Here is a 26,793-nt window from a genome sequence, read left to right on the forward strand (position 1 = left end):
AATATACTGGCTGCAGATTCATCAATCTCCTTGTAGCAGCTGGCAAAACATGTCCAGCCATCTTAATTCTATTTTGTGCCCCTCTATGACTTGATAAAAATTACTTCTGGCTTCCTTACTATGCTGTGATTACTGGCTGACTCCTGTATGTTGAGCAATCATGTTTTACAGCTTTCTCATATGTGAAAGTTGCTATTTCTGATTCATATGATTTTTGTTTAGATTTCTGAAATGTGCCTATCAAGCTCCTAAGCTTGATATCAAGCCAGACTTCTGAAAATATATATGTAATATATTCCTTAAACTTTGCAATGTTCTCTCAAATGTCACCTCTGTAAAATAATTTTTCATTGATTGTTGAACTAGCTGTGTGTTTCGGTTTCTCTGTTCTCCAATACTCCTTTTGCTTACATGCTTTTTTCTAATTTTTTTTATTATTATTTTTTTTTTCAGGGCCAAACTTTCTTCTCACTGTGTTTAACTGCTTTCAACCATTATGCCTTATCTGATTTTTTCCTGGTAAAATAATTTAGTTCTTTACTTCAATTTGCCATCCATAAAGTTGGAGTAAAACTACTTCCTGAATCAGTGAGGGCATAATCATGGATTCATTAAAGATGAGGACTGCTAAGACCCAGTGGCTATATGAGTACTTATCACTGATTTAAAAATCTGGTTTTCACTAGAAGTTTTTCACCAAGGTAATGTTAAGCCATTTCAGATTCTCACTCATTTATAGTGATACTGGGAATAAAGAAGATTTGGCTAGTTTATGGCTCTCACAATGAAAGTGTGAGGATAGTGTAGTCTTGTACCTTTCTGATACTCTTGTAATGAAGCTATAGAATAACATAAGTATTCCATGACCAAGACATGGTGGTCATCTTATGCATAAATTCCTGAATTAGATAATAGTCAACTTATAGTGTTAACTAATGGTAACTAATAGTGTATACTGGGTTTGCATGGCCAGGTTTTGGTAGTGGAGGGTACAGGGATTGCTCTTGCGAGAAGCTCCTGGAAGCTTCCTCCATGTTTGGCAGAGCCAAAGCCAGCCAAGATGGACATGCCACTGGCCAAGATCAGGCTGATTAAAAATGATGGTAACATCTCTGTGATAACAGATTTAAAAGGAAAATGGAAGTCATTGTGCAGATATAACTGCAGCCAGGGAAGATCCAAGTGAGAACTTGTGAGAGGAACAACTCTGCAGACACCAAGGTCACTGCAGAAGGAGGGGCAGGAGGTGCTCCAGCAGGTGCTGGAGCTGGGATTCCCCTGCAGCCCGTGGTGCAGACCATGGTGAAGCAGCTGCAGCCCATGGAGGATCACAGGGATGCAGAGATCCACCTAAAGCCTCTGCAGGAGATCCACACCTGAGCAGGGGGTGCCTGGCAGGAGGCTGGGACCCCGTGGGAAGCCTGTGCTGGGGCAGCCTCCTGGCAGGGACCTGCAGACCTGGGGAGAGAGGAGCCCACACCAGAGCAGCTTTCCTGGGAGGACTTGTGATCCATGGGGGACCCAGGCTGGAGCAGCCTGTCCTTGAAGGACTCCACCCCGTGGAAGAGTGACCCACGCTGCAGCAGTCTGTGAAGGACTTACCCATGGGATGGGGACGTCCCACTTACCCACGGACTTCTCACACTGGAGAAGTTAATGGAGAACTGTCTCCCGTGGGAGACACCCCACACTGGAGCAAGGGAAGGAGTCCCCTTCCTGAGCAGTGGGAGAAAGAACATGTGATGAACTGACCATAACCCCTGTTCCCTGTCTCCATGGGCTGCTGGGGGGAAGGACGTAGAGCTGGGAAGGAGGGAGGAGTGGAAATAACTTGCTTTTAAGGTCTTACTTTACTTCTCATTATCCTGCTCTGATTTTGTTAGTAATAAATTCAGTTAATATCTTAATTCAAGCCTGTTTCATTCATAACAATATTTCATGAGTAGTATTTCTCTATCCCTATCTCAACCTATGAACCCTCTGTTGTATTTTCTCTCCCTTGTCCAGCTGCAGAGGAAAGTGAGAGAGAGAAGTTGGTGAGTGCCTGGCATACAGACAAGGTCAATCCATGACAGTGTTTTTGGTGCCGTGACTTGGATTCAAATGGGGGTTGCTGCCACCACAAGAACCTGACACAAAGTGAAGATGGTCACATACTTGTTTTATAGTTGACTGATTGCCAATGGGGTGATTTCCTGTCAGGCCAGAAATTGAGAACACTGATTTCAGTGAAGTTACTCCCTAATATCTCCCTTGCACATGTGATCAGACTGTCCTGGCTATGGCTGGGGAAATCCAAAATGTGTTTTCTGAACTTAGTCATTACACAGCTGTAAACAGAATAGAGAATTTGACTTTATTTCTCTAATAGCAGCATTTCCTTTAGGAGCACCAACATTGTGAGGAAATAAACCTCTAAACACTTCCTTTTAGGTCTTTCATGAAGAATTTTCCACTTTCAATGAATTTCCTTATGTGTCCCTAGAGACCACAAAAAAAACCCCAACAACCAAAAAACAAACAAACAAACAAACAAACAAAAAAACCACAAAAAAACCCCCTTCTATACTGTAATATTGTGCATAGACAAGGTCTCTTTTTACATTTATCTTCTGTTGTTATTACTATGTTCCTTTGAGGTGACCAGTGGTGAATTAGAAACTGTTTTAGTTTCTAATTCTAAACAACTGTTTAGTTGTGCTCTAAATCACACAGCCCTTGATCTTCTAGATCTTTCCTATTGGTAAGAGGTTTTATATGTTTCTATCCGAAGTGCTTATTTTCAGTTTGATTTGTGGTTAGAAATTAACAAGCCAATAAAACCTCAAAACAGGCACATTTGGCTCAGGCTGCTTGGCATTTGTTCATCCTATGTAGCTAACCAAAGAAAGCCAATCCAGACATAGTATTCTACCATTAGATCCTGGCAGCCAGAGTGGCATTACAAGGAAACTTAGACATACTCCTTGTTGCATGTGTAAGATCAGCTGTAGGCTTATTTTAACTTTCTGGCTCTGGTTGAGGCTATTGTAATCAATATCTAGCTTGGATCAAGATTGGCTATGATTTTTTTTAATATTTTCTGCATAAGAAAAGATCTCAAATATAGAGAAATTTAGACTGATGATACATTTAAAATGCACAGTGGTTTCACTTATAGCCAGTAATATCAGCTTTTTCAGTTTATTGTGTATTTTGAAATATTTGAAAACAAGGCCTATTTAAGAATCAGTCAGACTTGGGTCACAAAATTTAAACTTCAAACAGAAATTTAAAACAGCTGTGTTTAAATATTGAAGACAATTAAATGTATCCACATGAGCTGGGAAACAGTCTTCTTTTTTGTGACATAAGACATATCTGCTTTGTGTAAGAAAATACAGAAAGGCAGCAATTCCTTTCAGTCGTGTGTGGAATCACCAACAGTACAGCTATGAAATACAGCTCCTGTTAGGTCAGATGTAATGCTGCACTAACACATCTACACTCTATACACAGCTGTATACTGAGCAGAAATGTTGACTTGTGTTCCATCTAAGTCAGGGATCTGGGATCTATGCATCATGTGTCACAGCTTGATTCAGGTATGACTCAAGACATCTGAACACGGAACTTTCAGGAAGCCTACAATTGTATCAGTTATTTCAGCACACATAAAAAGTGAGAGCATTTTTAGCATTGCAGGAGTTGATTACATGAACATTCAGGTTGTTAAACAGATCTAAGAACATAACTTAAATGTCTTTTATTTTCCAGCAGCTGAGCAATTATTCCCTGGTAAACCTTGTTTAAGCAGCACTTGTAGAAAATTGCCTTCACCTTTATAACTCTGCAGTTCTTTAAGCCAATGTCTTTGCACATTCATATGCACATAATTACATCCATCTTCTATAATGAGATCAAAGAATGTTTATTTTAACTGTTAATCCAAAATTAAGTCAATAGTTGCACCAGTTTGTCACTTAACAGCTCGAGATTGTTCTTTGATTCCGCTCCTGTTGGCCAAAGATTATATTTGGAATTAATGAAAATTTTATATTTTTAAATCACAGCTGTAATTGCATCTCAACCCCTTCAGCTTGAATACAAATGCTGCGTTTGGGTTTTTTTTTTTGTTTAAAAATCAACATTGCTTCACAACTGACTAACAGTAAAAAATTTCCTTTTCTTTTCCAGATTTGAGCATGAATCAGCAGATGTTCCTGAGTAATGATTAGTCAACTGAGAGGTCTCAGTTAAGTTAGCTAACAAGATGCTTAGAATGAATGAAGTTAGGTAATAGAAGCATTTTCACTGTGACACTGGTATATGTCATAGGAAAACAGCTTGTAGTGGTTCACTCCCATTTTAACTCAAGAGGACAAATAATTTTGTCCAAATACATAAGAAATAAGTCAGTATAGAAGGACTCCAGAGAACAATCCAGCTCCATTCCTTCCAGTAGCATCCCAAGCAAGGAAGATGATGCTCTGTTCGGATATGTCCTGACAGCTGGAAGCACACACCTCATTAAGCTCGGTGGTGGTCCAGCTTTTCTGCCCTTGCACACACAGTCCTTACTCAAGAACAAAGTTCTGAACTTGCCAGAATCAACTTTGGTGCATTTATGGACTCAGCAGGAGTTCCTATATTTGCTGGTTTGCCTAATGCAAGGTTATTAGAAGATATGTGAAGTTTCAGGTCTACACATCAGGATTTTAAAAGATGGATATTCATATACATGAATATTCGTATACATTTCCAGTCACGTTGTAACTTGTGTGATTTTTACAAATTGTATTCATCCTTTTCAATTCTTAGTACTGATTTTATTGATTAGGGCTTACAACATCTTTAAGAAAAGGAAGATGCAGCTCAGTAGTTTCGAAGGAATTATTAAATCTAATAATTTAATTATTAATTCTAATAATAAGTACTAAACTTTGGACGATGTGCGCTCATTTCCGAAACGAAGATAGAAATCGTGGTCTTCTGGAGAGGTCAAACGAGGATATTAGCTGGAGGACTCGGCGCGCCATCTCTCGGCGGCACCTGGAATGCCCAGGAAGGGTGCTCCCTCTGTGCGCGGCATCTGCTCGCGGGAAGCATTGCCCTGCTGCGTCCAGTCACTGGGCTCTCACTGCCACTGCAAAGACTGTCAAAATACAGCTGCCGAAAGGACTAAATCAGTTTTCGACGTGCCAGAAGTTACTACCGGCAACTTTTGACGATTTTTCCGCTGTTGGAAAATAGTCATCTCACGAACGTCAGCACCGTGATCTAGACATTCACAGTAAATCACTCCAACTCCACAGTGGCATATTCCCGTGGCAGGAATCCCCACGTTATCTCCCGTAAAAGGACGAAATACGGAAATGTTTGAGGCAGTAACCGTGTTTTAGCAGACTCTCAGCCCGCTACAGGTGGAAATAGCAGCTGGCGCTACAAACGCGTGGAAGAATCGGTTTGTTATTTCCTGCCTGCTGCGTGCCCACCATCACCTGCCGACCCTGTGCAAGTCGGGCATTCCCTTGCTGTCCTCCTCTCTTTGTTTGTGCAAGGGGATGCTTTTCGGGGAGCTCTGTGGGCGCGGCCCTGCGGGAGCCGCGGCCAGGGCCCATTGCAGCGGGCCGGGCGCGCAGCGCCGCGCGGGCCCCAACCTGTTACTTTAAGGGCGGGCGGGGCGGGGGCGGGGCCTCGCGGAGGAGCTCGCGCGCCATTGGCTGTCGTGCGGGGCCGGTGCCGCCCCCGGCACTTACTACTGCGTCCCTCGCAGTGTCAGGCAGGAGCCCGGTGCGCATGCGCGGCGGGCGCTGCGCTGGCCGGCGGGGCTGGGGCGAGCGCTGGGGCTGCCGCGGGCGGGGAGCGCGGGGAGCGGGAGCGCGGGGAGCCGCAGCCGCGAGCCGGGGCCGGCAGCCGCCGCCGCAGCCGGCCGGAGCAGCAAAACAGAGGATGCCTGCCGCTCGCTCGCCGCTTCTCTGCGCGCCCGCCATCTCCTCCACGTCCTCATGAATTAGGGCTGCGCGGTGGGGGTGGGGGACGGCAGCGATCGCCCCGGCGAGAGCGGCGCCCCAGGCATGGCCGGCTCGGTGAGTGAGTAGCGCGGGTCTCCTCCAGCCCTCCGCCCCGCTCTGCCCGGCGCCGCCGGGAAGGTGCTGGCGTGACCGGGAATTTCTCTTCGCATGCGGGTTTCCCTGCCTCCCGCTGCTCCCGGCGGCGCGGCGCGCGCACGCACTTGGAGCGAGCCGTGGTCCTGCCGCCGCAGCGCGGGCAGCGAGCGCGGAGGCGCCGAGGGCAGCACGGAGCGCCCCTGACAGCGGGCCCCGGGTCGCCTCCCCGCGCTCTCCCGGTGACACCGGCGGCTGTCCTACGCCCTCGCCTGTGGGGCCGTTTTTTTCTTGTTGCAGCGGTGCCTTGCTGGTTTTGCCAACTCTCCCCCCACCAAATCCTTTCTGCCGTGTTTATGATACGGCTGTGTCCGTATGTCCCGTGCTGCCCGCGATGGGTCCGGTTCCCCCCGGCCGCCAGCCCCATCTCCCTTTGCTGGGGCGCTCACCGGCCGCTCCCCGCCTCTTCCCCCGCAGTGTGCCGTCCAGGTGAAGCTGGAGCTGGGGCACCGAGCCCAGGTCAGGAAGAAACCCACCGTGGAGGGCTTCACCCACGACTGGATGGTGTTTGTCAGAGGGCCTGAGCACAGCAACATTCAGCACTTTGTGGAGAAAGTCATCTTTCACCTGCACGAGAGCTTCCCCAGGCCGAAAAGAGGTAGAGGGGTCTCCCCTGGGATGAGCGCTTGGAGGCAGCCCGGAGCGGGCGCAGGCGGTGGGTCTGTGCCGGTCTCGGTGGAGAACAAAAGCGGTCGCCAGTGCGGTGGTGGGCTGCCGTGGCTCTCTCCCGCCTCTTGTAGGGCTGACCGGGGTCGGGAGGGGCTCCTCTCTGCCCCTTCACGCACTTGCTGCCGCGGGGATGTCCACTCCCGGTTGCCTGTGACCGCAGAGCCTGGTCCGGCCGTGGGTCTGGCTCCCGACTCCTTCTGGTCCCGCGGTGGTGGGTGGCACGGAGTTAGCTTCTGTCCCAGCGTAGGTCCTTACTGGCGATTTTTGCCCACGTGTTACTTCCTTCTGGCTGGTGTTGTTTTCTCCCGATGTCCTGTATGACTGGAAGTAGGGATGCCTGCACATCTGTTGCTGTTCCGATTTTGGTACTTGTGTTCGGATTCTTTCAACACCCTGCTTGTTTGTCTCCTGGGTTTCATCTTCTCGGGAGTACATTAAAAAGTCTCAAAAGGTGCATTTGTACTCGTACAAGTTTGGCTGGGAGACATTTAAGAAGCCTTTTGTTTTCAGATCTGTTTCCTGAGCCTTTGCTTGTCTTGATTTTTGTAGTGCGATTGGTTGAGGTAACAGTACAAATAAAAGAAGTGAGCAGGCTTATTTTCATTTGATCTGTTATCTTTATTGGCATCTAGTACTTCTCCAGTTCCTTAGAACATCATCATAAATTGTGTCTGCTTGGAGCTGAGGGGGATAAATTGAATGTTCATGGAGCAAAAGACAGGAAAATTTTGAGTGTTGAGATAAAAAAGCTTTGCTTTGTGGTAGGATAAAAACATAAGTTTGATTTAATGTTTCTCAGTTGGAAAATACCAAGCTGTGACTTTTTATATTAGTGACCATGTTTTCTCTAGAATACTTTCCTTCTCTTAAGCATCAGAGTGTAAGAATTATTTCAACTCCAGAGTTTATCCTTTGAAGTACAGGCTATCAACTCCCTTTTATTTTCATACCGTTAGTGTATTTTTTTGATCTAGTTAAGTCTGTGCAGTACTACACAAACAGTTTTCAGTGAATTGTATGAAATACTGCAGCCTTATTTTGAATTAAATTGCCCAGCTTGTCCTGGTGAGTCTTCTTCTTGCTTTTTTCTATTTCTTGTGCAAAAAACATGACTTTAAGTCAATCTAAATTGTTTGGCAGAAAAACTCCTGAGAACAGATCTAAGAAGCCTAAATAGCTGAGGTAGTATTATTCATATTCAATGAGTTAGATGATGTATCATTAAATCAGTGGTAGAAAGTGTGCTTAATATTTAAAGCCTGATCTGCATAGGGGTTGTTGGTGGTCCTCTCTGTGTTTATTATCTCTGCTATATTTATTTACTTGCAGAAACATGAATCCCTAGCTTCCCAAGTTTGGTTGCTATGTGTGATGTGGAGCTTGCTAATAAGAATATAGTTCAGGACTTCTGCAAGTGAGGGATACATCATTTGCTGCTTGCTTTGTGTCTCCAGCTGCTGAGTACAGTTACACAGTCATTTAAGTAAATGTTTTAGAGTGTTTATTTTGGGGTTTTGTTTGTATGCATCATTTTCATGATGTGGCAACTGCTGGGAAGGATGCCCTCTTGTATAGCCTGGGAGGGAACTTCTTGTACCGTGCTTGTACCTGCCATGGATTGTAGGAGAACTCTGCAGCCATTCTCGTTCTGCAGATTATAACCTGGATGGCAGACACTCCATTAACTTCTGGGCATTGCTTAGCCTCCTGAAACTACTGATGCTGAAGAAGTTTCAGGTCCTTGAAATCACATTGGGGGAATGATCCATGTTTGAATTACTTAGAATGTTTTCTGCCATTGTAAAGTGTTTAAAAGGGTGGTGGGAATGTGTGTGTTGCAAGTGGTAGCAGTTTGTCTTTCTACTTTAGAAGTACTGTTAAAATTTTTGACAGAAGTATTCTAAGGGTTTTTTTGGTCTCTGTAAATCAGTGCTACTAGTTTGATTTGATACCTCAAGTGGTGCATATTTAATAGTAATGATATGGAAGTTTGAAGTGTTAGTCAAACTACCTGTTTTCACTTTGTCTGCAGTTATATACTTTATTATTTTAGCATAGGATAACTGACTGCTTTGAGATATTTGGTAATTTCACAAACTTTTCCTGAGCCATGGGTTTAGCAATGCTGAATTTAGGTGTATAAGATTAATCAAAAGCAAGTACTAATATACTGGCTAGCCATAATAACACCTAGTTGTCTGGTAAGTGTTCTTTTTGTCTCTGCATTCTTTGAGATGTATGCATGTTAGGAAAAATGTTAGTTCATTTGGTCTACCTGTAAAGGTCGTGGATCAATTTGAAAATAATAAATCAAGAAGCTAAGATAGGCGTTATTTACTTATAAAGTATTTCTTTTACTAGATCACTTTTTATTAGGGACACAGTAATTCCAGCTACTAGGGGAGGCAAGGGAGATAAATTATTGCCAGGTCATTTGCTTTGCAAATTTATGAGAATAGCTGGATAAACTGTCAGCTTGCCAGCTACAACTATGGCTTTGCTTATCTGTTTATGCTAAAAATTTTGGAAATACTAGATGTTGGCAGTGAGTTTGCAAAGGTGTGTCCAAGTGTTTGTTCTGCTAATAGTTGCTACAGAGCAAGCAGGGTCCTGTATCCCAAAGTTGCATTAGTTTTAAGGTGGCAACATTACTTGGGTGGTGTTCAGTCACTGGAGTGCAGAGCAGGTTGGTTTGTGTGTGTTGGCAGGATGGAGGGGTGATGGTGACCAACAGGGGACAAAGTGTAGATAAGCTTGAGTGACCTAATAAAATAGTATTCTTCATCTTTCAGTCTGTCTCACCTTAAAATCCTGAGCATGACACGGTGGTTTTATTGCTTTCTGTTTGTCTTATGATGACTGAGTGCCCAAGCTTATCCTTGCATGATGGAGCATACAGGAGTGTGCAGTGATTTGTCCTTTTTACTTCATCCCATTCAATGGCCTGCTCTGCTGTCTGATTTCCATGAGTAGTTTCATGGGGGGGTGGCAACAGGACTGCTAGTCACATTATAGAGAGTAGAATCATGCCTAGACTCAATTTTGAGTAGTATTTGCAAGACAAAAGCTCACTAGGACAGGCAATCACAAATGCTGCTATTTGCAAATCTTGTCTGCTGATGTAAATTGGATGAGAGAAGATATGGAGAATTTTTAAGGTTCTACCTTTATTTCAAAGCATGTGCTGCCTATCTTTCATCATTCATGTGAAGAAAATCAGCCTGTATGTAGAAGTGAAGTATTTTAAAGCACGTCTGTGAAGCAAGGTGTGTCAGCAGATTGTGCTTAATTTTGATCCACTGCTATACTGCCTCTGAAAGAGGAGCTGTTGTTCTTGTGTTCTAATATGTCTCATTAATTGCATGGAAGCTAGGCAATGTAGAAATATTTTCTTCTCCTTGCCCAAAAAGAGCTGATGCTCTTCAACAGTTGCCTGACTTACTCTTTCTCTTACAGTATTTCAGTTGGATAAGGAAGCGTATTGCTTGTGTTTTGATGACTCGTGAGCACACCTCAAAAATGGCCTTGGAACTAGTGTGTTTTGAGTGGTTACATTTCTGTTTATCAGTGGAACCTTTTGACAAACTAAGTTTTTTCTATTAAAAAAAAGGGCTGGACAGTATTTCTATGCTAATAGCTTAGTCAGTGTGAAAACGTTGGTTTGTCACTGGAATGTTGTAACTTTAAAAGTGGGAGATGTTGCTTTTCTCTGCAGAGCCGAGAGCAGTGCTGCTTAGTGCACCTCTTAGCTCACTAAGTTTTACCATGATATGGCAAAGTGGTGGAAGTAAAGCTGCTTAGTCTTCTAGTACAGGAAGGACCAGCTCCAGTTGTCTTCTAAAAAGTTCACATTTCCAGCACTGGTTGTTTTCATTAAGGTAGTCTATTAGTGCAGAATGAGATTTTAGTGATTTTAGTGAATGAGATTTTAGTGTTATTCTAACTGAATAACAGTTAGAAATATATTTAGTTACTGTAGAAGATGCCTTTTGCTATTATTTTAAAATTATTTTTCCTTTTCATGATTTTTAACTAAAAAAAAACCCCACCTTTTTGTGCTCCATTTAAAGTCAATGAGAGTTTTAGCTCTATTAATTCAGTGAACTGAGTGATGTGAGCATAGGGACCCACAAGCAGGTTCTTCCCAGTTGACTGAAGTTTTCCTTTCAGACCAGCTAGTGCAGGCAGACCATGAAGATTACTAAACAGGCAATCAGTTTTATGATATGTATTTTATGAGAATACTTAGCTACACTTGTAAGGACTTAGATCAGTTTTAGGTCTGTTTTCTTTGCTTTTTTTTCCCTCTTAAATTTGCCTGAGCCTAACCATCTGAGTATGACAGGCACACAGGAATTTCTTTTTCATCAATCTAACAGATACAGGTTTCATACTGCATCTTTTAGGTCAGTTGTGGCTCTTAGCTGCAAAATGGTCACATGAAATGACTGATATCTAATGAAGAACTTCATTTGTTTAACAGGAAACTCTTGAGACTTAATCTTGCTACTACTTAGTATGAAGGTGAATGGCTTTGAGAATACACATGTGGTTTTAGGTGCACTTTCTAATTCAGCCAGTGGCAATTCAAAAGGGCATTTTGCAGACTTGAAAGAAAGTGTAAAGAGTTTCAATATAGGGAAGCTATCATGTTTTGTATTTACATGTGTGACACCAGAAAATAACTGATGGTTTTGATTTTAAGATACTATGTGTACAGAAAACCTGGTTTCTAATAAATAGTTTTTCCTTGCTAGTGTCAAAAATAATCACATTCAAAGCCAATATTTAGGCTTTATTTAGATGTAAGCAGTGTGGAAAAAACTGGGAAATAATAGGGTTGCTGCATCCTCCATTGTCAAAAACTTTTCTAGTATATTTGCACAGTTTTTTTAGGTGGTTTAGTTGTGTGAATTACGTGTTCAGTGTGTGCTTATTTTAATTTAATTGAAGGGATGCTACTCCTACCCATATATGTTCTCCCTCTAAGCATGTTTCTACAAGGGCAAATGCTGATTTCTGTCCAAAACTGTCAATCAATTCTGATTCTCTTAACTTGTAAAAGGTGAACCTTGGTTATTTCACATTAAGTTAAATTTATACCGCATTTAGTTGCTGAAACAGTTTTTATAGTCTTAAGTAACTAGTTACTTCTTACTAAAGCTACAATATTAATATTCATTGATTGTAGCTCTTCTAGATTTTAGATGGCAGGAAGTGTAGTTTCAGAGCTGTTGTAAAAAAGATTTTTGGATAGCTGTACAATAGTACTTGCTTGAAGTAGAGAAAACCAGATTATTCTGTGTAAGATCAAATCTATCACTTTTTTTTAGTAAGATGAAGGGGAAGATACCTCAGTATTAAAACTGGAGTTAGTTAAATTTATTTAAGAAAATGAAAACAGGTGTGTTATTCAATAATTATTTTTATGACTATTTACATCTGTACAGTTTTTATCCTTCGAAAAATAAATGTGTTAGAAACGTTTAAACAGTGTGTTATTTACAGTTACAGGTTAGGCGATACGAGCTGCAGGAATAAATCTGTTAAGATTTAGTAAGTTGTAAAATGTTGAACAAAGATTTATTACTATATTTTTTGTGGTACTGTTTAAGTATGAAGGCTGTTCTTGTAATGATGTGCAGTATAGTTAGGATTCAGTTTTTGTGTGTTGGATTTGATTTTGGGGCTTTTTGTAGTTTTTCATTCAGGTTTTGGGGAGAAATGTTGAAGAGGATTAATCTATCCTTTGTTCTGGTAGAATCTGTAAAAAACACAACTTGATACATTCGGGTGGCAACCTGAATGTAAAGCTTGTTGATGATGCTTGCAATAGCTGGGGAAAACACAGTTAATTTATACATGTGCAATCCAGAATGAGATCTATAGGCTGCTGAAGCTTTACTACATGAATTTTCATGCGAGTCTTGTGACGAGCACCTGCAATTTTAAACCAACAGAATTTAGTTAATCCTCTTTCTTCCCTTCCTGACATATATGAAGACAAAGGAGCAGTCACATTCTAACAGTTGTATGTGTTTGCATGAAAATTATGATTTCTCATGTTGTCATAAAACACTTAGCTTGTAATTCAAGAATGTTTGCTTTTTGTATGATTTTTGCCTTTTTGATGTGCCTTTTGTTGTACAAAGGGCTGGAAGAACAGATTGCTGTATAAAATATTTGTAAGCTTGCTTAAATATCTGTGCGGGAATTTATTTTAAAATTAAATCTATTTATATATGTCTTCAGTGCTCTTATCAGTATCTTTGGCTTAATTCTCTCCCTTGCTTGCCAGGTATTGGCTGTATCACACTGTTAATCCTGTGCCAAACTGCTGCACTGACTCTGAGGAGTCTCTCTTCTAGAGGAGTGCATGTTTGTTTCCTTGAGCTCCCTGTGTGAGCCCAGTGGGTCTGTATGAGTTTAATTTGCAACTTTGTTCACACTGTGGTAGCAGAGGTCTTGGCAGCTATAACATCATCTAAAAGATAGATCAAATGTAATTTCTTTTAAATGCAATTCAGACATATTCTGAGTAGCTGATGCTTAGAAATTGCAATTGAATGACTGCAGTTACTTGTCTGTAATTCTGTGTAAAAAAACATATGACTATACACGGTAGGATGTATGTATTTTTCATAGGGCACTTGGTCATAAGGGTAAATAGTGGCATAGGTGTTTCTGTTTTCAAATGTTTGTGATAACAAGGTGAGTTATTACACATAACAAAGCAAAACAAGAGTAGATCTGAATGAGAGTAGAATGTGAATGAGGTGGGTTGATTTTGTTGATGATTCCTATGATATGTTGTGGTTTGCAGTAAATCTAAATTTTCTATTTGCAATTGCTTTTCTAAAGCTTGTACAGAAAAATTCCACCCAGTTCAGTGGGACACTAATTGTTCTTCTCTTTCTAGATAGAAGTAATGTGAACATATGTCTTGAAATAGACAAGGTGTAGGCTTATAGGGGAAATGGAGGACTATGTATACTTAGTATACTTTCGTATACTTGTAGGAAGACAGTATTTTACCTTTCGTGTGCAAACTTTAAAGGGCAAGTTATCCAAGAAGGAAAAATGTAGAGATTCAGTGTAAACAGTACTATTTGATGTTGTGGGCTAGAGACCAGCAATCATGTCTTTTCTATTGTCTGTGGAAAAATGATAGGTCCAAAAATGTTTGCTGTTTCTTGAAGCAGCCTTTCGAGTAATGAATTTTGATTGATTGGTATTAAATGGGTAAGTGAAGTTTCAATTCCTCTTGTTATCATGTACCAGGCTCTATAATAACAGAAAATATGCACATTTCATTTTGCATAATGTAAATTCCAAGTGAGTATTTTAATGAAGAACTTGGTAAAAATAATTTACACAATGGGGGTTTGTGTCATCACAGCACTGGCACCATGTTTTACTGAAAAGGAGAGGGTGGATTAAGCCTGAAATCTTGTATGCTTTCTGAACGTGGAGATGCACATATCTGGTATAATATTCCAGGGCAGGTATTTGTAGTTAGGATGATGCCAGGTGATTGAGTTGTTTGTTTTTTTTTTTGACTTGGGTATTTTTTGTTTTGTTAGTTTTCTTCTTGCCTAGCCTTCTTACAGCACAATGTAATGCTGGATACTCTTGGTGTCTTAAAATGACTTAGTATGGCTATAAGGAAAAGCAAAACTCTGTGAAAGAGTAAAGTATATTGAAATTGTACAGTCTTTAACTTGTTTCTGTGGAAAGGTCTTAATGAGTATTGCTTTGAAATAGCTGTAACAAAGTGTTTAAATATCACTAAGCATAAAAAGCTGAAAAGTTTTCATGTTTAAAAGAGTTGTGCACCCTTGAAATATTTTTTTAGGTGGTGTTGTGTTTTGTCTTTATGGCGTAAGCTTTTGCTAGAGGAAAGAAATGGACACTAATAAGCAAAAGATTAGTTCTGTTTAGCCAGATCCAGTGCCAAGCCCTTTGCACCCAATTTCCAGTTGCTGCCTTTCACTGGAGGAATGCTTAGTAAGTGGAGGTGCTGTGGAGAGTCTGTGTCCTGTGCACAGTGTGTGCTTGCTTGCTCCATCTGTGTCTCACAGAGCTTGGGGATTTTGTTTTGCTGAGCTCTGGCCCAGCAGGCACTGCATTCCAGGGCTTGGCTCCTCTGCAGCACAGGCAGCACACAAGGGAGTGACCCAATGGACAGGTTGACAAGGAGATGGAGGTGGATATCTACTGCTGGTGGATAACTCCGCATAGGATCCACACTGGAGTTTTCAAGAAATGGGGAGGAAGGCTGTGGAATGGTTTTGTTGTGTTTGAAGATTGAATGTGGAAAGTATGTATGTAGATTGTTCCCCAAATTTAGTAGCTGACAAGAGGATGGAAGTGCAGTTGAACTAGTTTCAGACAAGCTCCATTAACTATACAAAGAAATTCTCAACAGGGAAATTTCAGATGTCTAAAAAATAATGAGCATTGGTTTGAGGAATAGCAAGGAATAAAGAGATAATTACAAGAAACAAAAACCCCAAAAGGTGTGCTTTGTAAATGTATTGCTTTGTTTAGTCTTTGCTTTAGAGGTTGCCAAAGCAACTTCTTTGTTCGCTGTACAGAAATCAGAAGATGCAGTTCTTGTAAATTTCTCTGTAATATTGAAGTCTCCTAATCTATTTTGTTGTAACTACTATTAAGGTTATGTTATCTCTTAGAGCTGTAAAGGTCTGCTCCTGTCTGTGATAAAATTCCTGCCCTGTTAAGACTAAATCTTTTTGGCATTCAACTTATTTCCTTGCCTGGCTCTCAGTAATGTGTCTGAAGTGTTTGTAAGTGTATGGTTTCTGTGAATATTGTAAATTATTCCATTTGTACCCAGTACATCAGTAAAATACTTGTTTGCTTCTGCAGGCATTGCTGTCCCATCCTAGCACTGCCCTTCTAGTAGGTATTGCCTGGAAACTAAATAGAAACAAATTTGTTTCTATGAAGCAGATCTACACTAGGTTACTTCCTTGAATTTGTATATGATATAATAGAGGCAAAGTCAAACAATCGTGGCAGACCTTGCAGGTGTTGAAACAAAAGTTCAGTTGTATTAGATTACTGATCTTGGGCTGCAGGGATATTTCCTTACATTTTTGTCTTAATGCCTGAGCTGAAATTTACATTAGTTGAAATACTAATAAACTACTTGAAGATTGATATTTTAAGCGTACAATCAAAAATAGCTATTGTGTTTCAAAATGGAATATTTAAAATGTGGCTTTTTTTTTTTTTTTTATTTAGGAGTAGTTTAAATCTGGGAAGTTGTCAATATGTGTATTCTAGACAATGAAAAATTTTATATTTTGATTTCAGTTCCTTCCTTTGTAGTGTGTCCTTAGATCTAGATAGCAATATTTTCTTGATTAAAATCTAAATTAACCTGTTTTTTAAAATCAGTTTTATAAGCATTTGATATGTATGTATTATTTTAAGTATAGACTGTGCACACAATCTGTACATGTGTTTACATATATTGTAATTTTATGGAGTTTGTTTTGTGATTTTAGAACCTAATACAGTGATTAGATCAGTTTGCTTGTCTTGAAACTTCAGTCACTTAATCTATACTGAGAATTTCTGGAATATCCTTTTACTAAACAGTTTTATTCTGAAATAAAGAAAACTGACATTTGTATCTTTGCATGAAAAACACCAAAGGAAAATAATGGTGATTAAGGCTGGCATGCAGGATAAGGCACTGAAGACACAGCTTCTTCCTGCTCTCTGGAGAGAGTTTTCTTTCATTCATTTTTATGCAGCCTGTTGTACTGTACATTAATACGACGTAGCTGGTGTCTAACCCGCTTCTGTAATTGCTTTTACAAAACCAGTGTGGAGGCATATTGGGGGCCCAATGATTTATCTGCAGTTTAGGGATACATTATGTGCAGGATGCCTCCAGCAGTGGCTATGTATGGGATTGAAAGGATTTTTGCCATTTTAGTTGCCAAAGTTAAGAATGGACTTCATAAAAATTAGGGGAAATTCTAAATGATCATGAGAAGCCTTTTTTTTTTTTTTCTTTTTTTTTCTTTTTTTTTTTTCTCCCCCAAAGTCGATTTCACAAAAGAATGGGAGGTGGGCACCAATCAGGAAAGGCCAAATATTAAAGGTTACGCTCCCTCTTTGGTATTCACTTTATTGACCAAACCATTTGCTAGAAATCACCATGTTGCTACTTATTCTTAAGAGGATGGATTTAGAATGAAATTGTCATTTTCTCTTGGTTTTTGTTTTCGTTTTGTGTTTCAGTGGTTTTGGATCTTGCTAATTTTCTGCAGCACCTCTAGAATGTGCATTAATTCTGTGAGGAGAAGAAATGTGACATGGGTGCATGTGCATCATTTATACAAATTATGCATGTACTCATTCATACAGCCTTAGAATGGAGAATCCATAATTCTGATGTAATATTGACTCTGTGTTTGCATTCATTCCATGTGCCTGTGCACAGTAGGAATTACTGGCAGAATTATTTTAGCCTGCAACCAAAAACCAGCAGACACTTAAATAGCAGGGAGTTTAAGGATATTTTGCATTTTTTGTGTCTCTACACCAATGTGAATTATATTACTCAAATAGTATTCTCTTTGGCCAATATGAAAGTTTCTCTCATGTAAAGAAAAATAGTAATCAATTTTCAATTTTCTCAGTTGAATCTCTTTGAAATTCCATGTGAAAAGGCAAAAATGTTGTTGGTGTTATTTGAAGGGATTATATAGTGTTGTTGCCTAGCCTTTCTCAGAGATTTTTCATGGTTATCAGAAACCATGTTGCTACAGAAGCAACCGGTTTCTCCAGATTAAATGAGGGGGAGACACTTCCATATTAAATATAATAATAGTGCAAATGTAAAATACATCTATATAAATTCTCAGGTTCTTGTAATTGCTGAATCTCTATGTAATTGTTACTGATAGTATTAATACCTTAAAGTACCTTTGCTTTCTCTGCAGACTTAGGCAGTTTCTGCATTTCCCTTTACACATTATGATTGTTTGTCACCCCTTTCTATGCTTCCACACAAGAAGAGGTGAGAGCTGCATGCTCAAGCAGGAAAATATGCTTCCAAACTTGCAGCAAGCACTGAGGAATCAGATGTAGTGGGCCTTATGCCCTTTTTCTCAAGGTGTCTGTATCTTTGCCTTCTTTGAAGCAGTGTTGATTTAAACTGTTGCTGTATCTTGTGTGTTTGTTCTAAGTCACTTTCAAGCATAATCATCCCAGTGCTAAGGTTTTGGTGTGTTCATGTTTGAGCATGTGGGAATTGATATGCCTTATTTTCCTTCTCTGCCTTCTGGAAATTAGATTTTTAGTGCTGCCCTAAGATGGCTTTGAAGCCCTACAGTCAAGCTGGAATATCAAAGGGCTACAGGAATTCAGCCATAATTGTTTTATGGCTTGCCAGAAATCAGCCCTATTTGTATAGGTAGCATAGAAAATAGCTGTGATTTAACAATTTGGTGCGATTTATATCCACCATAAAAATAATAAAAAAAGTTAAAGGGGTATTTTGGAAGCAGGAACTAAGCTGTAAATGCTAATTGCTTCTCCATTTTCTCAAAGCAACAAAAAGGAAACAGGGTTTAGAAAGCTTTCTATTGAAGAAAACTTAAAAAGGACCTTGTCTACTTTGAGGATATTTAATACTGTACTTGCACTGTGAAATTGCACCTTTTTTTCATTTAGTGCATTTAGCTCATGCTATCCAAAATGTGCATATTAATATGCACTTATTTACTTGTAAGTCAGAAGGAGAATTCATGCAAATTTATGCAGCAGTATGAGTAAGTAGTCCAAGTGACCTCACTTCTGGAATATTTGGTTTGGTTATTTTTCTTTTGTGAGTGTAAGCTTGATGCTGTTGCTGTCTTCTGGAAGTCTTGCTCCAAATTACTTTCCATTTGTGACTGAAAAGTTAAGAGTGCCAAGCAGAAACTCTACTTTGATATGTTCTTGGTTGCTTGGGGGAGCTCTCTTGGAAGTATTGGTACTCTTATTTGGAAACCAGCAGTTAGGAAGCACTGGATGCCCACTTGGCTCTACTGGGTACATTAAACATGTGAATATATATGTAAGGTAGTCCCAGAACCCAGTGGAGGGGAGTGATGTAAGGAAGAAGTGTTCTCTGGGTTACCACTCAGTGGCTTGTGGTAAGAGCAAGATAATTTCTTAGAAAAATGTAGCACTGAAAGAGATATGACTTGGCATTAGGAGAACCTAATGCCATGATTTGGAGAGCTGTTGCTGTGTCTGTTTGCATGTCTGAAGAGATGTGGAACTGCAGGTCACTTGTAAAGTAGGTAGCAAGTGAAAATTCCAGTACTTAACAAGGATACAGGGGTGTCGAGGCGATCACTTTTGACCATTTAGTTGGGAGTAGTCCATACTCTATAAATGCAGCAGACTATGAAATGAAAAAATGATCCAACTTAAAAACAAAAATTTGAGACCCAGAAAAATCAATGACCCTGTACAGCTTGCTGAGCATGGAGGAGGCTAACAGTTCTGTACTAGTACTCATCCTTTTGCTGGTCTGTAGATATCCGAGCTGGTTTTAGTAGATTAAGCACACCTGATTTCTTTCTCTGATCTCATTCTGGTTCTACAAAGCTGCTGATTTCTTTTGGAACCTTAATATTGTTCAAGAAGCAATGAAACTTCTGTTTGCTATTGGACTTAATTTGATACATGAGCAAGGTTTGGCACTTTTAGTACTGGCCTGCCCTATCAAATCTCAGTATTCCTGTTAGCTCTTACTCTGAAAATCTTTGAGAGAGATTTTTATCTCAAGAATTAATGCCATTCATCTTGCTACCAGTGGCACTCCTGTCATTCACTCACTAAAAAGACTGATTTATTTATTTTGCCTTTGTCTTGTGGTATCTGCAAGTGACTGGACATTTTAATAAGCTGAGAGATTTGTCTTAAATTTGTTCCTTCTAGATCTCTTGATTTAAAGCTGTTTGTTCTGAATGGCTTTTAGCCTCTCTGTTTATACCCTTAGCTGGTTTCCGGCTTTGATGTTCATCTTTTAAAGATGGAAGAATCATTTGACGATTTGTAGTTGTGATTGTCATGTAGACTGTGGGTCTTCTTCAGTAACTAAATCTTGCTTTAAAGACATAGCTGTTTCTTAGTGGTTGGTATTTGAATGTTGTCTCCTTATTTGTCTTGCTAGTAATTTGGCCTGACAAGTGTTGCCCCTCTTATGAAGCCATGCTCAAGGTTCAATTCTTGCGCTTCTCAGTGAGGTAACGATGTCCTTGCTGGTATGGGATTGTTTGAAAGTAGCTGGTGAGGATTTGGATTCTGTGAACTTTGTATTGCATTGAATATGTATTCCATTTGCTTTTCTGAAAAGCTTTGCCAGAAATGGAAACCATGCAGTTGATCCAAGAAGAAAGATAAATACCTGGTGCAAATACTTCTATGCAATGAGGTGTGAGAAATTGCACAATTTAATATTTAGCCTGAATTGAATTGCCTTTCAAACTATGTTGTTAGAGGATTTATCACTTCAGGTAACTTGGGTGCAACTTCACAGTGCAGGTGATAGTTTAGGCATTGTGTAGCTTAAGTTGTTTGTCGTGTAGTTTACATTGTAAATTGTTAGAAAGTCATTCAATTGTATAGCAGTAACAGGGTGGAGACTTTGGATATAGCTTTCAAACTTGTGGTGCACATAACTCAGCTGGCATGTGAAGGGGCACTCTCCAGCCATCTGCTGTACCATCATGGCTATAATGATTTCACTTTCAACTAGTTCCTAGTATTAAATAAGTTTGAGATCTAATTTATGTTGCTGTGAAACAGAATTAAAAGTTGATGTAGTTGTGATTTGTGGGCATCTCTGACCTGTGAGCTAGCCCACAGGAGGAGGAGGTGCATTTGCTGTGTATCTTCTACTTTATATGCTTGTGTGGTCTCATTTGGTTGCAGTTTTCCCCTTGATGATCTTTGTGCAAAGGAACTATATGCAGTCTGTGGTAGGTGAAGTGCCTTTGTAAGTTTTTCATTCCATACTGTCCCCATTCTCAACTTCTAAACCAACAATCATGTAGCATTTCTAATTATCTTGGTCTCTGTGCACTAGTTGAGGCACCTAGAGGAGTTTATTTTCCATTTGCTGATATGTGTATCCTGCACTTGTGCATGCATTGCAGTTCTTGGGTAAGAATCTGAAGTGCATCCATTCTTTCTGTGAGCGCTAAGAGTGGCTGAGAGACTTTAAAAGGTAATGGGTCTTTACAAGAGGTCTTGTTTATACCACTTGTTTGTACTTGCTGCTGTGTCATTATTTCCTGTGTAAAGTTTATAGCAAAAAACCCTGAACATGATCCCTTTTAAACATCTATAAAGTAAGATCTCTGGCTGCATAAAGTGATTTGCAGCTTGTGAGCTCATCTACAGAGCTGAAGTGCATTATGACTAACCTTATTGTGCCTTAGTTAAGGATGAAAATAAGCTGTTCTGGAGTTGTTCAACATGCCACTTAGGGGAAGATGAGAACACAGTATTTTTCTCAAGGATTGCTGTCCTGGTTTTTAGACAACAGCTTATATTCTCAGAGCTCTTGTAAATACAATTGGACTCATGCATACAGCAAACAGCTTAATAGAGTGCATATATGACTTGGTAGGTGTGGGTGCAGCCTGCTGTCAAAATGGATGGCTCTTCTTCAGTGAAAGCTTGTCACATGAGATGATTTATTGTGTTAAAACAAAAGACATCCTTAAACTCCTTGAATGCCTAAGTATTGCTTTGATGTTGCTGCTGATGTATTGTGGTCTTGGCTCCAACACTTTGTACAAGAAGCTTTAACTTAATGTAGAACTGTGCTTTTAGTGAATTTCACTTACTTCTAAGACCTGGAGACTTTGCAACATGTTTGGGAGTTACAGGAGACTGCAGTATTAATTTTTAAGAACCAAAGGAAATTGCAAGGCTTAGGCAAAAGTTTCCACTCTAGCTGACAAATGGTTATCTGCCAACTAGGAACCACTCAGATCTGTAATAAGAGAAGGGTAATAGAAAGCTTTTCTTTTAACTTAAAAAGACAATGTAATATTTTAAAAAGGTTTTTTCTTTAGTTTTTCCAGTGATACATTTTGTTTTTCTTGAAGTGGCCTGTGATACTCTGTTTGCTCAGATAAGGAAGACCAGAAAAGGAAGCTGTTTTAGTATTTTTAGAGTTTGTACATTTCTGAAGAGCAGTGAATTCCCTCTTCATTTGAATGCCTTCAAGGTTACCAGTATGAAAGTCATGTGGTAGTCCAGGAGACTTCACTGCCCAACTAAGCAGGGGGTTTGTAAACTTCTAGTGTGGTCGTGCCAAAGCTGGTCTTACACCTTCAGGTATCCGTGGTATCCATGCAACTCATTTATGCTTTTTATATTCTGTGTACATCTTGAATTTTTTACTCTTGTTTATGTTGGTATGTTTCTGTGTGAGAACATTTAAATTGTCTCATTGGTTTCTCAACTGGTAATCTTAAATCTCCAAATAAATTAGTCAGACTACTTTTTGGGTTTGATATTTGCAGGGGAAGAGGGAAATGACCTCATAATGTCTTTTCTTCCATAGTGTTTGACCAGAATTAACAGGCATTCTTTTTGTTGTCTCTAGATCTGATGCCAGAGATGAAGGTTATTGCAGTGACACTTGAAGATATGCTACTTAGTTCAGCATGCTCTTTTAAGGGCCTCTACTTGGCACCCTGGCAGAGTGATAGCAGTGTTTGTTAGCTGAATGGTACAGTAGAGATAGAGAGTAAGCTGCAGTCTATCAGTGACGTAGGAGCTGAGCTCTGCCTGCCAGTGCTCAAAATTCTCTCTACTACAGGCTCATAACTCAGCAGGCTTTTATAGCATTGTGGTTTAAGGTGGACATGTAACTAAAATGTGACAGCATTATTGATTTGGTATGTCTGTGATAGGTAACACTTTGCATCCAGTTAAATCTTTCTCTAAGGATAAACAAAAGAGGTCAGCACTGACTCAGGCTGCTTCTTATGGTGTTGACAGTTGTATACCAAAGCCACGAATTTAACACTCTATAGAGTCAGTGATCCATACTGGAGCTGAACCACCTATTAATTTTCCCAAGGAAATTAATAACTTGACAACTGTCTTAATTTCATAAAAACAGTGCAAACTTTTATTTCTCATAGTGAGTATTTTTATTTATAACTCATCACTTCCTGATTCATGCTGTCAGCACAAGTTTGGTAGAAGTTTGAAGCTGAATGCTTCTCAAGTCTTTCTTCTACAGCAGAAGAGTATCTTCTGAATCCAAGAAAGTAAAATAAATTTTTGATTCTGAATGGGCCAGGTTTAAAGGTGCAGTACTTCCAGTGGTACTTCTGGCACTTGGTATGCCGTGTCAGACTTCTAAAGCACCATTCCACAGCATCTAGCCAAAGAACAGCATTGTTAGCATCATGGAGCGTTTTTTGCCTTCCTGACAATGGTAGGACATGGCTGGACTATAATACTCCAAACACTGTTTCTTAATGCAAGCCTAAAGACTCGTGCCAGTTACTTGGCAAAAATTAAATACTCTTGCCAAATTGTAGAGCAGCAACTGGTTAGTACCTCTGTCTAGAGTCCTCTCCCTTGTTTCTGCTGGCCTCAGCATGCATGATTTTATGGTCATGTAAAACAATTTAAAAAACCCAGAAGTTGTGGCCTTTGTTAGTTGTTGTGATCTTTTAGATGACAGATTTTGTTGCCTCACTAACAACAAAAGAAAGTTCTTGACTTGTGTTGCTCACAGTAGGCACAAGTATCAGGGCTGTTTTCTGTCCAATAAGGACAACTCTTGTCTTCAATGGGTACCTGGAAAGGTAGAATAGTCTTCTGTTGTCTTCTTTTGCTTGCTTCCAGGCCAGCAGTGTTCAAAAGACAGGCTGTGACATTGGGATAGATTTTAGCAATGGAGATTTCTGGTCTCATTCAAGGTAGGGTTAATAAATATGTTTCATTTAAGCAAGATAAGAAGAAGCTTTTAAATCACATGTGCAAAAATTTGTCTCTCATAATGGTCAATTTGTTTGTCTTGCATCTATAGCCATATGAATGGGGCCAGATGCAAAAATTTTTTGACAGTTTTTCCAAAAGGCCTATTTCAATTGGTTTTACTAAGGGACCAATTGAAATCAATTGAGTTGTGCTGCATGCTATGCCTCTCAGGTTGCAAAGTAATTTGAAGTTTCAAGCTTTTGTCATAAAAGCCCTTAAAGTCTACCTCATCAGGAATTTTATTAAATATCTTTAAACTGTTTCTCACCTTCTCTAATGGAATTGTAATTATTCCTTTTCAGCATAGCATGTAGTTGGAAACAAATGGCATGGATTTTTCAGAAGTTAAGTACATGGAATGTCAGTGCAACTGAATGCCCTTACAAAGCTTTTGAATAGGTTGACTTGACAAGGCATGGCCTTGAGATCAGTGGGAGTGCAAACAAAAAATAAAAAGGTAAAGAGGGTTCTGTTATCCAAAACGTGGATAGTCCACAGTGGTTAGCTCAAGTTTGTCTTCCACTTCTCAAATTTTAAATGCTTTTTTTTCAGGCATTTCCTGGCTTGTAGAATTGCCTTAGGTAAGGTGAGAGAAGTGGTCAGTGTTTTTTATTGGAAGCAAGTGCTTGGGCTTTCTCTATCATCTTCATTCTGTGGAGGAAAGAATGTACCGTGGGCATTTGTCCAGAATCAAATTTCAGGGGAAGTGTGTGGGACAAGTGGTGATCACAGACTCACCAGGAGCTTTAGAGTGAGTATTTTTCCTAGTTCAGTGTTAAGCAAAGCCGTCTTACCCACAAGTCATTAAACAATTGATATCCTCTGACTTGTGTGACTGCAGAGGCAATTCTGTATTAACATTCTTGTGAGACACAGAAACTGCCATGGCTGTCTACAAACATTGGTGAACTTGCTGTCCTGTAGCATTACAGCTTGGTGGAGAGAGGGAGATTCCTCCATGTTGTTAGAAATTTGAAACCTCAAAGAGTATGAGATTGTCAAGGACAATGAATGAAAAAGTAGAGCAGATTTCTTTTATTGGATGCAACAGGTTGTTACTTACCCCATACCTTTACTGGCTGTAAAATACCTGATGTAACAATTAGATAAGTTGTTCCTAGAACCTAGTTCTCCTAGGGGAGAAAAATATTCCACAAAAAAATTAGAAGTTGCAAATTCACTCTTCTTAGTCAGGTCTGAGATAATTATCATGAGGAAATACTGCAAAAAAAAAAAAAGATTTTGCTAGTCATTTAATACATTGCAATTGAAGCAGATTTTCCTTTCACTTCCTTTGTTCTAAGTAGGTGTTATAATTTCAGTTTTTTGTTTGAGATTTTTTTCCCCGTTTTTTTCCTCACCTGGAAAAGCTTTGTAATTATTATGCTATTTTGGGGGTTTCTGTCTGTTTAAGAAAAGCTCAAAATTGTTAACATCTCTGTATGATATCTGTGACAACACTGTCTCCTAGATGAAATTGGCAAGCAAGTTGTTCATGCTGTGTGTGTAACTAATCCTGCCTTCTGATACTTGAATTTTTATAAAAGAAGGATCTGAATTGCCTTTACTGTGGTTATGAGCAGTTGTGGACAGCAATTTGAGTTCAGTGAAGGTGTGTGCTTTAACACTTGGATGTTGTTTTGAAAACGTAGCAGCCCCTCCTCCCTACTGGCACCCTCAGATATCTTAAAAGTCAAATATGTGGGTTTGTATTTTTTATATGTTTTGAAAAATTTGTCAAAGTTTGTTAATTTTTAAAAAAGATCAGGTAATGAAACCTTTTGTGTCCTCATTAGCATCCTTTGCTTTGAAACACAAGGCATCTTTTAAAAAACATCAAAAGTTCCAACACCTCAGGCCTGAAAAGACAAATTCTTGAACACAGTGGTAAAACACTGTGAGGCACATGCGTGGAGCTGCATACTTTCCTAAGTGTTTGCAGGCCTAAAGTCTTTGTTTTTGTGGGGGTTTTTTTGTTTGGTTTTTTTTTTTTTTTAATATAATTTTTAATTCTGTCATTCTCTTTTCCCATTGCCTTGGAAGAAAGAGATTCTACCAATTATGGCACGTTTTTTCTCACAATAAGCCATTTGGGAATTTACTATACTGTTTGATTTCTGTAAAATATGTAAAATTGTGCTGATTACTACAATTTGAAGCAGTTTGTTTTTAATGTTATGTTTAGAATAGTTCAACTTTTTTTTCTGAACCCTTTTCCAGTACTCAAAAACCTTCCTTTAACATCTTTCTGAAATCTGGCTTTTGGGGCTACTTCTTTTTCTTTCCTTTCCTCCACTGCCAATACTCCAGTGTTAGTAAGAGAAAAGTAATAGATTACAGCTAACATTTAGCAGAGAGAAATTTTGCTGAAGAGGTGACTCATTTTGTACTTAACATGCAACTTCGGATTTCCTGACTTCCTGGAAGTTGTTTGGGGGTTACTAGGATGTAAATAAATGTTTTATTGGTGAAATATTTATAATTTATGATGTTGATTTAGTTCATTGCATGGCTAATTTATTTCAGAAGGCTTTCACCTAAACAGCTAGCCAGGTTGTTGCTATCAAATGCTTATGATATTTAAACTTTGCCATTGTAGTACTATAACAGAGAAATACCCAGGTGTCTTATGTTATGGGTATGTTTTTTACAGACCTTAAAAAATAACTGACTTCTTGTGGGGTTACTGTCTCTGGAAAGGTGAAATAGATGTGTGTTAGACTTCAGTTGATGATGTTGGCTTTTCATGTTGGAAGGTGTTTGAGTTAGATTAACATCCTTAAACATAGTAATTGACCTACCAATGTATTATAACTTAACATCCAGCACTAAATGCATTTTAGATGTAATTGTAGAAAATGTAATGAAGCTGAGGGAATGCTACACATGGTTAACATAGAAATATTTTTTTTTTATTTTGGTGGTAAGT

At 39.5% G+C, this 26,793-nt stretch overlaps 1 protein-coding gene across 3 annotated transcripts in view; it reads left to right on the top strand.

The window, feature by feature from the left end:
- Positions 1-5,798: 5,798 nt before the first annotated feature.
- The window catches only part of MLLT3 (MLLT3 super elongation complex subunit), a 114,943-nt gene continuing 93,948 nt past the window's right edge, over positions 5,799-26,793 (top strand). For all 3 annotated transcript variants that reach the window (XM_039729914.1, XM_039729915.1, XM_039729916.1), the window contains exons 1-2: positions 5,799-6,068; positions 6,564-6,744. In XM_039729914.1, coding sequence (XP_039585848.1) covers positions 6,057-6,068; positions 6,564-6,744 — 193 coding nt within the window. In that variant the 5' untranslated portion in view covers positions 5,799-6,056. The remainder of the gene's footprint in view (positions 6,069-6,563; positions 6,745-26,793) is intronic.

The sequence above is a fragment of the Passer montanus genome, unplaced genomic scaffold, assembly GCF_014805655.1.
Source record: "Passer montanus isolate IOZ18808 unplaced genomic scaffold, ASM1480565v1 scaffold7, whole genome shotgun sequence".
NCBI lineage: Eukaryota > Metazoa > Chordata > Aves > Passeriformes > Passeridae > Passer > Passer montanus.